The 14577-nt window shown below is 41.7% G+C and overlaps 1 protein-coding gene across 1 annotated transcript in view; it reads left to right on the plus strand.

Moving 5' to 3' along the window:
- The window catches only part of TENM3 (teneurin transmembrane protein 3), a 586425-nt gene that overhangs the window by 487334 nt on the left and 84514 nt on the right, over positions 1-14577 (plus strand). Inside the window, exon 12 of the mRNA XM_040643363.1 lies at positions 117-302. Within this exon, the coding sequence (XP_040499297.1) occupies positions 117-302 (186 nt within the window). The remainder of the gene's footprint in view (positions 1-116; positions 303-14577) is intronic.

Raw genomic sequence — 14577 nt, forward strand, 5'->3', positions numbered from 1 at the left:
TTATCTATTTTTCAGTGGTTTTGGTTTTTGAGTTGAAGATGTAGCCCTGCTTATTCACGCCCCTTCTCACTCCCCGCTACCCTTCCCTCCTGCTCTGCTTCCTCTGTTCAATGCAGAAATCTGTTCGGTGGACTGCGGCTCGCACGGAGTGTGCATGGGGGGCACCTGTCGCTGTGAAGAGGGCTGGACCGGCGCCGCCTGCAGTCAGAGGGCCTGCCACCCGCGCTGCGCCGAGCACGGCACGTGCAAGGACGGCAAGTGCGAATGCAGCCAGGGCTGGAACGGAGAGCACTGCACCATCGGTAGGCCCCGCCTCCGCCCCCCCTGCGCGCGCAACGCGGTGGGGGGCGGGGGGAGCGCGCAGGTTGCTGGCTGTTCCCCGCCCCCCCCACTTGGAAAAGCTGATTTCCTCTAATTCACTTTCACTCGCCTCTCTTAAAAAGGAATTGCTTTTTCAAGTAAGACCCTCATGCTGCATAGGCAGTTGAGTCCTTTTTCAAACAGCTGTCACAAGTAGAAAGTATAAGGGTTTTTCACTCACGGTCTTTTGTGATGGCTACAGAAATGGACTCACCCCAAGATGACTTCATTTCTTTCTTATGAAGATGCTTTCATTGAATATTATTTTTCAGTGTTCCATAGTGCCATTGCATAACAGCAAAGATATTTTACTTAAAAAGATGCCAAATAGGGGGCCTTTTTGGATTCTATAGATTTGAGCACCACGCATCTTCGCACCTGTCGATATATTTGAGTCTTTCAAAAAGAGGTTTGATTTTTTTATGACTTTATTTTGTAGTAGCACAAGAAATAAAGTAGAATGAAACATACAAGCCTAGATGTTCTTAAAGTTATATGGTAACACTTATTCAGATATGATGTTGGTGAAACTCTGTAGGTTAAATGAAACAATCAAATAGGTGTTTAAGATCAAAATGTGGGTACGTAAGTAGTAGTTAGCTTGGATGCAAAAGTTCCCAGAACACACGTAGTACTGTATTTTCAAGGTATTCAGTGCCTTTGCTTTTTACTGTTTGAGTCACTGAAATTAAAATATCTAATTAAAGAAAATACAAGAAACATAAGTAATAAATGTCTGCCTTACTTCGGTAAAAGTGTACAATGTTAATTATAAATGACACAGCCCCACAGAAATTTCAGAATTTGAGGTATGGTGTTTTATGTCCGTAGGGTGTAATTTGATAGAGCTGTTGGAGGGAGTATTGGTATCTGAAAAAATTTCTTCTTCCAGTGCAGCTATAAGTATTACATACTTGACTTTCTTGCTTACAGGGACTGGCTAGCTAGGAATTTTTTCATGGAAAAGTCAAAAGCACATACATTTTATAAATTGTCACAGTCTTTACAGAACTTCAAGTAAGGTCCTTTCCAGTCTTACTGACATTCCTGACATCTGTTTTAAGGGTGGTGATCCCCCACCCCCACAAATGATGATCCACAGAAGGGCTCACAGACTCAGGGCACTCATGCGCATGACCGTAATAGTTATCAGAAAGGGGGAAAGACCTAGCAGGTGGTGTCTGGAGAAATCCATGCACAGGCTTCCTCTGTTCTTCCTCTCCCACCAAGACAGGTCATACGGAGCAGGTCCCTTTCTCCAGCGGTGAACTATACCAACATGTGTGCAAGGAACACGTGCTTCTGCTGAGGGAAGCCCATTTGAGACAGAGCTTTTTATGAGGACTATTCTAAAAGGGAGCCTCTGTCAGCCACAACCACCAAAATTCCAGATTCTCCCAGGAAAAGATTCTCCCGGTAGGCAAAATCACCTTCTCATTGTAGAGAACATCCAGTTTTCCAGATGCCAGCCAATGACCAGCCCTGCAGACTTCTACAGATCAGGCCTGTCGTGTTAACTCTTTACCTGGGAACCGCCCGTGGGGTCTCACTTGTTGCGTGTGAGCTTACTGCCTTACTTCCGGAAAGTGTGGAGTTCCCACGGAGGGGGGGTGTCCTGCAAGTGCATCTGTTCCTAGCACTCGCAGGGGGCTCATCCCCACGAGTTCGATACGGCTTGCCCCTCCTCTACTCCTTACGAGAGGCATCTAGGGCAGTGGTTGCCTGTTGTTTATGTGAACCACACTTGTGAACTACAGTAAGGCAGAAAACATTGACAGCTACAATCTGCGTATCTTTCTGTGGACATAGGATAATGCAGCACCCCTGAGACCAGACAGCTCCATGCCCCAAATCTCAGAATGCCCATATTACCAGAGGCAGGGCAAGAGAAATAGACCTGTAATCATACTCCATCAAATTGTATGACCCCACCACCCCCATACCCATCAGAAATGAATGGATTCTAGCTGGGGCGGGGTGGGGGGCATGTTATATTTTTGACTGTATGGATCCTAGGAAGTACAGCGAACACATGAATATACAGCTTGGAAACGCAAGAAGTATACTATGAAGTTTTCCATAGGCAAATTTAACTTGCCAACCAACACTTTCTAAGTAAATCATTCTGTTGGTGTCGTCACTGACCATGCCAGTAGCACCTGGTTAGTTTCCCGCAGACGAGCTCCTCTTGGACCACTTCTCAGTTGTCTGCGAACACGTAGGATCTTCGTCAGCAGCAGGTCTGTTTTGTACAGTCTAGCGTATCTTGCCGGGGATGTTAACAATTCCATTTTCTATTGTTGTTTTATTCCGTTGTTCTTATACTCCGTATGAGTAACAATATGGAAATAAAGGACCTGCTTCATCTAAAAATGAATCTTCAGAGTGGACCTTTTAAAAGACCTAGAGAACCTCAGGTCACCATTTGGCTCTTCTATACTATCGGAGCTACTTATTCCAAGTTTTAGCTTGCAAGGATCAGTTCCTTTTTTCTATTGACTCCCTGTGTATATGTCCACAGCGAAGCCTATGGGGCATTTAAAAAGAGGCCTTTGTGAGCCGCGGGTTTAAACAACCCGGGAAACTACAGTACATTTTCTCATTTGGGATAGTTACTGTTCGGTGCCTTTCCTCTCAGTTTCAACACTTACACATCTGGCTGAAAGAAGCTGCCACTTTATGAAAGAGTACTCATAAATCAGCAAGATTTTTTTTTCTTTCTCCGTATTATGTGCCATCTCATTGAATACAAACAGGGAGGTTAATTGAGAGAGAGATGGCGGAGAAATTAAACAGTCAGAAGCAAACAATAGAAAGCAGAGAATATTCTTCATTAGTCATCTTACTGTCTTCCTAAATTGTTTATGCTTTCATAAAACCATAGGCATTTTGATAATAAAATGGACTGTGAATTTAGAGTGTTCACTGAACACCTTATCTACCTGAAGAGATTCCATCTTGATATTTTTATGAATGTGTTCATATTTTCCTCTCATTATGCATCCTGTGTTGAGCAGATTGGGCATACTAATCATCAGGTTCACTGTCCCAAGTCCTTCTCCTTTCTGGGGTTAGACTTGGACTAGTGATGCATGCAGATGGAAAATGCAGCAAAGGGAAATCTACTTTTTTTTATTTTAAGAGAGAGAGAGAGGGAGGTGAGGGGGTAGGGACAGAAGGAGAGGGAGAGAGAGAATATCAAGCATGCTCCATGCCCAGAGCAGAGCCAGACGCAGGACTCAATCTTATGACCCTGAGATCATGACCTGAGCCAAAACCAAGGGTCGGACATTTAACCAACTGAGCCACCCAGGTGGCCCAAGGGAAATCTACTTTCAGCAATATTATGATTAAAATAAATATTTCTCCCTTCCCCCCCAAAAAGCATTTAACACTGTTGGACCCTTTCATAAATACAGAGAAGTTAGTTACATGATGGAACCACCAGCTGTTATCACCACCATAGTTTAGCAGTAATAGCACTGGCTTAGATGCTCACCTCCCATCCTGTCATCCTTTGTACGTAACCATTCCACAGGAGGGTCCAATGGTTATCACACTCACGTGCCTATTTTTGTTTCTCATGAGACAGGAAAGATGTAAGAATATTTAGAGGACTGAGAAGCAAGTTAAAATATATTAAATATAACTAAATGGTTTATAAATAGGAGTTGACATAATTGGAATATCATGTGGCTGTCTCTATATAAACAAGCCAAACAGTTCTGTATCGATCGAGGTCAGATCTGTATCGATCAAGGTCAGATCTGTGAACTGGGAGATGTTTGTCTTGGCCAAATTCAGCAAGTTCACTGTGCATGTATTTAACCGAAGCCAGAATCGAAAACCACATAAAAGCAACTCAGGTGCTTCGGCCCTCCCTAGTCCTCTTGCTTAGAAAGACAGGAAAACTGCTCTCTGGCCTGTGGCTGGAGTTAATTGGCCGTGGAAGCAAGGCAGATGCCACACCAGCCTCTGCTGACCAGATGTTTGTAGACAGAATCCACAACTTTTGAGTGCAATACAGCCAAATATTCTGGGCAATGACGGATCCTGTGTTACCACGTTTTGAGTGCTACTAAGCTGTAGCTTCCCCAAGAACTCTTCTTTGTAGTAGTTGCTGAAAAGAAATTGTCCCTACAGCCATCTGTTTGTACCTGAGAGCCCCGGAGGTTATAGGTGAGACTGTGACCCGAAGGGGTGAGTGGAGCCCAGACAGCACATTTGATTGTTACGTACCGCGGAGGTTCTTACAAACGTAGGGAAGGCTCAGATCTGTCTGTAGATGGGTGAATTGTCTCCTCCGGGCTGACTGGCATTTCCCGTTTCTCCACAGATGGGAATGGAGAACATGGGCTTACACTGTCCAAATGTTGGTTAGCTAGAATGAAGAACCTCGGGTTGGAAGACATGTTTAAATCCTGGGACAAGATCCCAAAGAAATGTTTTCATCTCGCTCCCTATAAGCTTCGGCAGTACCATAATTATTTAGTTGTGAAACATGGGAGGTTTTGTTCTTTTTGTTAGTTTGGGGAGTATTTTTAAGAGGGGAATTCTGTTTAACTTTTTCCATCCGTAAGTCTCTTGAGTAGTGTTCCTATCTGAAGGACCCCAGGAGGTCTTTTACAATTCTAGAATTTATCGATGATTTCTGCTTTATTTGGAAAATTATGAGATTTAAGCAAGGGATTCCCTTTTTAGTCTGAGTTTCACTTAGCTTTTGATTTTCCCTGTGGCATTTGCACACCTCCGTTACCTTCCATTTGTGAATTTCTTTCTTTATCCCTTAAGCAATTATTGATCAGCTCATCTGTGACATTTTAATACTTCTTGTGCAAGTTAGTGGTAACCTAAATGAGAAAAAACATGAAATGAAAAAGAAGATATGTTTTCAAGCTCCCTAATTTATCTACTGTAATGTGTGTAACTTAACTGTTCCTAGTCCCAGTTGGGTTTTTTTTTCTTCCAAAGATAAAACGGCTATAATAATGCGTATTATATGTGATTTTGAAGCAGAATACTCTAATGTTTAAGAGCTTTTGGGGGAAAAAAAGAAGAAAGAAACAAGGAGCTTTTGGAATTTGACTCACGGCCACACCATTATTTACGTAGCGTGTTGCCAATGGCGAGTCCTGTTCCCCGGCCTTGGTTCCTGAGTTGGACCAAGAAAGAATTCAGAGCCAAACTCTTCAGGAAGCAAGGGTTTAATGGCAGTTTAAGCAAAAGTACACTCTTCAGATGGGAGAGCTGGCAGGCCCAGAGGGGGCAGCTGTACTGGAGGGTCCTTTTTATGTTTGAATAGGTTACGGGTCATAGCTAGGGTGGTTTCTGACTAGGGTGCAGCCTGTCATCTAAGGGACTCCTCCTGCCGGCCAGGAGAGAGAGTTCTTGGCCCTCTATGGTACTTGTCAGAACTGTCATGGCAGCCTTCCCCCATGGGGGCGTGGTGTCGAAACTGTAGGACAGTGGTCATTCATAGGGAAGAGTGCATGTGTGTCCCCTGGGGTCTGACCCGGATGGCTATTTGGAACTTGGTTTCCATAGAAAAGCACTTGTTTCCTGCTCATATCTAGCTGCCTGCTCTATCAGTGTGACCTTGGGCAAGTCCTTTAACCTCTGTGAGTATGCTTCCTCATATATAAATATTATGTACCTCATAGAGTTGTTAGACTCAAACGCACTACCGTAGTGTAAATCACTTGTGAAAAGGCATAGCAAATAGTGTCCAATACATAAGAGTTCTTAGAAGTATAAATGAGACAAACTGCAACCCAGACAATGTTTTTTGGGTGCTGAAACTTACAAAAATAAATAAAACAAAATTGCCGTCCACCCTGAAATTTTCATTTCATTGTTATAAAACGTAACCTAGTCTCAATGTGTATGGCTGAACAGGAAGTTAATATGTTTGAGTTGAGGGTTTTGAAAGGTGTTGCTTTCAGAAAGAACGAAAAAGAAAGAGGGAAGGGAGGAAGGAAGGGAGGGAAGGAGTTGGGGGAGAGGGGTTAAGGAGAGAAGGAAAGAGGGAAGAGAGAAAGGAAGAAAGGTGGAGTCTGTTGTGGTACTTGTCTTCCAGTGATGTCTCAAACACAGAGTTGTTTATTGAGCTACATTGATTTTCATGTACTTTCAGGCAATTCAAATGGAAATTCGGCCTAGGGGAAATCCTAATTCCTTTAAGCTACAAAAGACCAGCTATTTGTTTTTATTCTAATTCTTTAGTACGTTGGGAAACTGGATCATTAATGATCACAAAGACATGCTTTGTTTGTTCAGACAAAACTTGGACGGACAGTACTCAGCATCCCTCCATTAAGTACTGTGGTTGCTCTGGGCTTTGGGATGCAGGAGATTGGAAATAAAAGATGAAATACATGGCGGGGGGGGGGGAGTTATCCACCAAACAATATGGGGGCACAAGAGAGAAAGATCAAAACTGTACCAGGGTGCACAGAGCTTAGCCTTGTTGTTCTAATTCTTATCTCAGGATAATGCTGAAAGAACAGTATTTTAGTTGTTAAATTTAGAAAATGGTGACAATTGGGGGGAAAAAATGACCACTCTGATATATACTTCCCTTAGATTACAAAATCAATATTCTTTGTAACTTTTGTAATGTTCCCAAGCTGGGAATCATACTTATAATAACACAGATTGTGGAAATTCTCAAACTATCTTTTTACATTTTTATTGAAACTTTATAAGTCCCCCTTAAATGAATACAGGCTACCACATGACACCTGCAAATGAATACTCTGGGAGACATTTGACTTCACATCTGTCAGAGTGATGTAGTAGTTAAAAAGGGGGTCTCCGGTGCCACCTGCTTGGGTCCCTGGTGGGTCCAGTGACAGATTTATTGTCAAACTGGAAAAGCTGGAGCGTCTCACTTGCACAGGCCCTTCTGAGATCTTGCGAGGCGACCGTGGGTTTATATGATCACGTGTTCATCTACTTGCAAATCAGTTAGGAGCTTTATCTTTCTGCACTTCAACTTCCTTTCCATCAAGCCTTTCCTTGTATAGGATGGCCCTGAAGTGACCGTGGGCGCTTTGAGGATTCAGCTAAGGAGACTTTGAGCTGGGGATACATTTAGTTTAGAGTTAATTGGGTATATTTATGAGGTGTGAAGTCATTGCAGTCTGTGGTTGTTGTTGCTAGCCATCCAGGAATAGTCCTACCACCTGCTGACTCACCTAGTGACAAGAAAGTCCAGGGTCAGAGAGGATATGAAGCTGTGAATTTGTCCTGCCGAGCCAGCACCAGAAGTAAATAGGTAGTGGAGGAGAAAGAAGGTTTGAAATGTACGGAAACGGAAGTTAGTCTGCGGAAAATTCCTCTTGTCATCAGAAGTATTGTAAAATGTCTAATCAAAAGGGAACTCTTCTCCTGTCAAATGTACTTGATGATGAACTTAGATAATTACAAACTTGCTAAAATTTTCTCCTTTTTGATGAATATTTCTTTTCTGAGCAATTTATCAGAATTCTTGCATTTTGAGGGCACAAACCTGTAAGCAGCATTGCAACATTGAGGTCATCAGGGTGTGAAGTCACGCGTGCTGTGCCTCGCAGTGTAGCCCTGAATTGTAGGAACGTCGCAGAAAAAAGATTTCTTTTTTTTTTTTTAAAGATTTTATTTATTTATTTGACAGAGATAGAGACAGCCAGCGAGAGAGGGAACACAAGCAGGGGGAGTGGGAGAGGAAGAAGCAGGCTCATAGCGGAGGAGCCTGATGTGGGGCTCGATCCCATAACGCCGCCGGGATCATGCCCTGAGCTGAAGGCAGACGCTTAACCACTGTGCCACCCAGGCGCCCCAGAAAAAAGATTTCTTGGTTTATGTGACATGAAATTGTGATGTTGACAAAGATAATATAAAACTCATAATATTCTTTTGTGTTTGCTTTTGTTTCAAGTTTTTATTTAAATTCTGGTTAGTTATGTATAGTATAATATTGGCTTCAGGAGTAAAATTTAACGATTCATCACATACATACAACAGCCATGCTCATCACCTGTGCCCTCCTTAACGCCCATCCCCCATCTAGCCCCTCCCCCACCTCCCTCCAGCAACCCTCAGTTTGTTCTCTATAATTAAAAGTCTCTTATGCTTTTCCTCCCTCTCTTTTTTTTTCTTCCTTCCGCTATGTTCATCTGTTTTGTTTCTTAAATTCCACATATGAGTGAAATCATCGAAAACTCATAATATTCTACGAGGCTATCACAACAAAGTGGTTAGTGAATGTCATCAATTCAGAGTATTTAAGATTTGTTTATTACATAATAAAGTCTTCGCAGCTTAGCAATAATGCCAAAAATTTATGTGGCATTAATAATAACACATTTTGAATCCAAATGAAACTTTTCTAAGCTATCAATAATGAAAACTATATTAAAGAATCACATTGAATAAAGGCTGAATTATCTTTGCTTTCTCTCTATAGAAAATATTACAAAATCATTGTCTTATAAAGAAGCAATGAAAGAGTAAGTATTGCCCAAAAATGTAGCAAGAAAAATATTTAATTAGAGACATGTCAGGCCCTTAATAGAAAATGTTATGTGCTTTTTTGACATTTGTGGTGTTTATCGGCTCAAAAATAATTTCCTGATTTCTTACTCTAAATAACTCCTCACCTTATATCTAATTTCATATTCACAATTTGGTCTTCTTTTTCTTAATGAGGGCCCCCCCACATTACATAATTTCAGAATCCACAAAACCTAGATCTGCCTCTGTCCCCAGCTCTATTACTTGATAGCTGTGTGATCCTGGGGAAATCACTTAAGCTCTCTGTGCTGCAATTTCCTCATCTATAAAGTGGGAATGAAAAATAGCAGAGCTCCCGAGAGTCACTGAGGGTGTGAAATGACTTCAAACATGTCGAAGAACACTTAGAACAGGACCTGGCACAAGTAAACACCATCTAGATGTTTCTAACTGTTACTGTAATTGTTGGGAACTGAAATTCGTGACAAGGTGACAGTGACTGATTCTTCCATCCTGAGTCTTACCTGTGTGCACAGGAATTAGCCAACAGAAAGACAGGAGTGCATGCTGGTTCCCAGAAATGCTACTCCCCTCCGCGGGCTGACACACTGACTGTGGATGGCAATGTCTCATGATCTGTCAAACATGGTGGAGGGCGGGTCAGCAAGAGTCGGGGGCATAGAGTGGAATGGAAGGAAATTCTTCTAAGCTGACTTGGTTGGCAGTAAAAATCCGGAGAGGCCAAAAACCCTCCCATGGGGAGCATAAGAAAGAGAAGTTCTTAAGATCCTTTCCTCTCTGCAGTCCCAGCAACTCTAAGTAATTTAATGTGACAGAGAGGACAGCAATTCTTAAGAGAAGGTTGAAAGCCCCCTCAGAGCTCATTGTGTATCCCCCATGAGCTGAGGACCAGGCTGATTTTTAGATGTCTGGGTTTTTTTTTTTTCCTTTGAGATAAATTAATACCCATTGGGGGCCTCCCCATGTTGTTTTCTCATTTTAGTCTTATGCATTCAGTTCCCAGTTTAGATGTAGTAATCTAAATCTGTAATCCCCTCAGAGTGGTTGGGTTTTTAAATTTTTATTTATTTTTCTAAGCCATCTCTACACCTGGTGTGGGGCTTGAACTCACAACCCTGAGTGAGATCAAGAGTCACGTGCTTCTCGGACTGAGCCAGCCAGGTACTCCTGGGGATTTTTTTTTTTTTTTTTTTAAATGAGGTCCTTTGGTCTCTTCTAAAGAAGCTAAACTAGTCGCTTGCCCATTCTGGATAGTGGAGGGCCTATTAAGTTGTCAGTGCTCTATCTCGGTTTCAGTCTTTTTAAAACTATCACAGAGATAATGCATATTTTATTAGTTAATTCAACGAAGCTGCACTTTGCTTTGATGAAGCAGTGCACGTTGGTGACGGTAGCTAGGTAGCTGTTTTGACTTTTTTTTTTTAATCTTATTTATTTTAAAGAGAGCGCACATGAGAAGGGGGAGGGACAGAGGGAGAGAGAGAAGCAGACTGCCCGCTGAACAGAACCCCAGACTCAGGACTCGGACTTGGACTTGGACTCGGACTCGATCCCAGGACCCTGAGATCTTGACCTGAGCTGAAGGCAGACGCTTAACAGCCTGAGCCCCCCAGCCTGTTTTGATGTTCTAATCCACCTCGCCTTCAGGGGGGTTTTCTCTTTTTGTGAAGTGCCTTGCAACTTGACGTAACATCCCATCCTCCCTTATTTTGTTACCTGCCTCCTCAAGTCACGTAATGTCTCAAGAGCCCCCTTAGAATTGCATCCTCCAGTCCCACAAATCCTCAAGATTTGGATTCCAGTCTTCACATAACTTTTGCACCTGATTTGTTGTGTGACCATCAGGAAAAATCATAGTCCCAAGGGCCACCTTGATAAATGTTCTCTCATCATGTTGATGATTTGTTTCCCTAGACTTCAGTTTCTTTACCCCTAAGAGTGGGAGTCGCTGTTGTAGACATAAACAACTTCTACTGTTGCCATCAGGCATTTGAGGCCCCCTTCGGCTCCGTCCTGACTCGCATGCTGTAATTTATCCCCAGAGAAAAGAGAGGCAGCCACCCAGCCATGTCCTCAAGACGTAAAACCTCGGTGATGGTTATCCGCTTTGGGGAAATGTTAAATGTGTTCTATACTTCAGAAAAGGGATTTTTTTCTTTTTTTGGATTTCGAACACTCACTTCTGAGTGTAGGAGCTGATTTGTGGGTGAATGTATTCAGATTAACATGTATCTTTCCATATAGATGATTTACACGTGGCCTTACAAGGATGAGAATTTTGAGTTGTTTAAAGAAATAGGCTTCCCGTACTTTAGAGACCTACAATAATGAATTCTATACTGTGATCGTTATTTGTGTCCAGATTTTCCCTCCGATCTACCTCCTGTGATATAACTTGGGTCTCAACAGCTGCTATAAATTAAGCTGATTCCTGCTCAGCTTTCACTATAACTGCCACCGGCTATAGAGGCAGTATGTTTGGGGGAAAAAAATGGAGAATTAGATCCACTGTCATGCTTCTCAAATTGCAGCAGTATACAAGAAAATGCTGATTGTGTGTGTTGATTTATGATCAGTTAGGGATCATTGAAATGTGGCTGATTTCTTTGGAAGTGATCAACCTGATTGCTTCGTTTCTTACTATCTTGTCTTTATTTTTCACCCTGAACTTAGTGGTTTTCTAGCTAGGTGTTTTTTTTTTTTTTAAGTCTCCCCAAATAATTGACTGTGTAGGTGCTCTGCGTCTTAGAGAAACGATTTATAAATTGTAATTATACCAAGGAAATTTTTGAATCTGTTCATTTGAATTAAAATGTTACATGTCATAACAAATTTTTTAAGTAGGAATATACCCAACCTAGGAGTTCCCTTTTGTTTTTCTTAAGCCTCATTTCTCATCTTAAGTCAGTTTAAATTATCTTTAAGTGATTTTTTAAAAATTTATTTATTTTTCAAGAGAGAGCAAGCACAAGCAGGAGAGGCAGAGAGAGAGAGAGACACTCAAGCAGACTCCCCACTGAGCACAGAGCCTGGATGCCGAGCTTGATCTCAGGACCCTGAAATCCTGACCTGAGCCCAAACCAAGAACCGGACTCTCAACCAAACAGAGCCACGCAGGCGTCCCTAAATTGTCTTTTAAAAGTTTATGGAGAGACATGGTATCTGAATAAAAGCCAGTCATATTTCAAATTTATATCATGCTGTTTTATTAACCACCTGCCATTGTGTTCCCTTACTAATATACTACAGTATTTTTTTTTCCAATTTGGAACACATCATTGATTTTCATCTCTTAAAAACCACCTAAGACCCGAATTTCCACCAAAATCTAGTATACAGGAGGTTTTATAGCTCAAATGACTGGATACACAATTTAACTAGAAATAAAGAAGGAAAACACTCCTTTCAGTCCTTGCCAAGTTCATCAGAAGGCTTTTATTAAGGAGGTTAGGGTCCAAGGCGTTGGGGAGCAGAACCAGGTGCAAAGTCATAGGTTGTCAGCTGTTCTACAGTGGCAGCGAGGAAGAGAAAGACTGGAAGTAGAGGCAGATTATAAATATGTCCGTTCTCCCTAAAACTCAAGCCAGGTAACTGCAGAGTGCCAGCCAGCTCACCAAGTGTTCATGTAGCATTTAAGTCCTTTTCATGATACTAGAGGTCCTTACCACCCCGGTGGGGTAAATAAAAAGTCAGAACTTTGCATCCCGTCGAACGTAAGGGTGCAAGAAGGAAGCCCACAGTTTAAGGGCCAGGATTCCTTCCCGCAATGGTACGTTAGTATCCTTACGACGGCAGACTTTATCTCTGTCATTTCTTGAATGTGACAAGTTGGAAATAGCCTTTTTCCGTCTTAAAACATTTCCTTTTCCACCTCCTAGTTTTTAAAATACAAGTGTGTTTGTGGTGTGAGTCCATACAGAAGCCATGCCTCTTCTCTCTTTTCATATTTAACATATTATATTCACAGATTATGGTGTGACTAGAGCCAATTTTTTTCTATTGCTCTTCTTCGTGATGGGTTCATTGACCCTCTCCTGTTTGAGTGCCTCTTTAGTGAAGCTGGAAAACAGCTGTCTGAAATATGGCTATTATTTCTAGGGCTTAGCCGACGTGTGCCTTGGATAAATGAAGGAGCAGTCAAAGGAAGTCCATAAATATGAATACTTTGCCAGCTGCTTTTCCATTAAACTCTGTTGGTTGAATGAAATTAGCAAATAATTATGTTGGTGGGGAATCTACTATATCCAAATGTAATATAATGTCTTCCTTTAACAACAGAGCTTAATTTTTTCCTGTACACCAAATTAGTTTTTAGGGTAATCTACATTGCAAATTGGCCGATTTGCATTAGAACTATGCCTACTTGTTCTGATTTGTCAACACCTCTTTTTTTAAAAAGTCTTTAACATTGAGCATGGGTGGGTAAGACCATCTGCTTACGGAGCTTGCCTGCAGCTCCGTCACTTAACACACGAGACAGGTTACAGCTGTTTAATTGTTATGGTGCTGAATGATTATCATTCTATTCAAAATTAATATTTATATATGTATGCATAGAAAGCATGTGGTTAAACATAAGTAATCTAATTGTGAATTAATGGCACTAGGTATTCATTAATTAGTCCCCCCATGAACAATGAAGGGTAGAATAATGCTTTCCACATACACTCCAACTCTTGGCTTTTAAGATGAGTCCCCAGGAGTGATTATTATGCGTGTGAGTAATCCACTCCACATGCATTGGTGTGTGCAGAGGGAAAAAAAAATCACTGTATACCTGCCATAAAAAGCAAAGAGAAAAGTTTCTCTATGGTGATGACACAAAACCTCTTTCCCGCCCCCAAAAGCCTTGTTCTCCGAACTGTGACCAGTGTAGGCACGAGCCACGCGGTGCCGGCCTTCACATATGTCTGCTGTGACCGCATGTACCAGCATGACACGCACAGAACTACTGCAAGCTATTGGGAGAGCTGGTCAGCTGAGAGTGGGTTTCCTCCTGTACTTGGGAATGGTGACCCACAAACTTAACAGCAATCTGCTACAAAAAGTTAGCAACATGTCTTCCATCATGTCTGCTCAGTACATTTGATAATGAAGAACAAAATGAAAAGTGGTCGGCAAAATTGCAACGTAAGGATAGAGAAATGCATGTAAAAGAGGACATTTAAGTGTCTTCATTTCCAAGTATTTCCTATAAAAGTGACTTGTATTTATAGATATTTATACAGATATTTATACGCCTTTAGAAAATAGTGACTTACCTTGCTCAAATACAGTTACTAATGAGGGAACACAATATATGTAAGGACAAGTTGTGATGTGTTCTTTATTCCAAAAAGCTGAATCACATTTCCATTGGGAAGTGTGCATCTGTGCCCCCAGAGGGTTTATGGGAGGCAAAGAAGAAGAAAACTTCTGGCACAAAAGTGGAGTTATCCCCGCTCTGGGAATTAGCCAGTTCACATAAAGAATATTCCCATTAAAGGGAGACTATGTGGAAGAAGTAGAGAATAACGGGGCTTATCCTGACATTATTGGGGTGCAGTGGGCCTCATGACTTTGAAAACAAATTGTTGGCAATTCCCAGCTCTTTCAATTAAAGTCAGATTAATCTCGTTCATCATAGTCTCATAAAAGATACCAATTACTTCCTGCATCAGTCCTTTCTAAACTATCTTATTAATAAGATGAATTAATACTACC

Source organism: Ursus maritimus, unplaced genomic scaffold (assembly GCF_017311325.1).
Source record: "Ursus maritimus isolate PB19 unplaced genomic scaffold, ASM1731132v1 scaffold_28, whole genome shotgun sequence".
Classification (NCBI taxonomy): domain Eukaryota; kingdom Metazoa; phylum Chordata; class Mammalia; order Carnivora; family Ursidae; genus Ursus; species Ursus maritimus.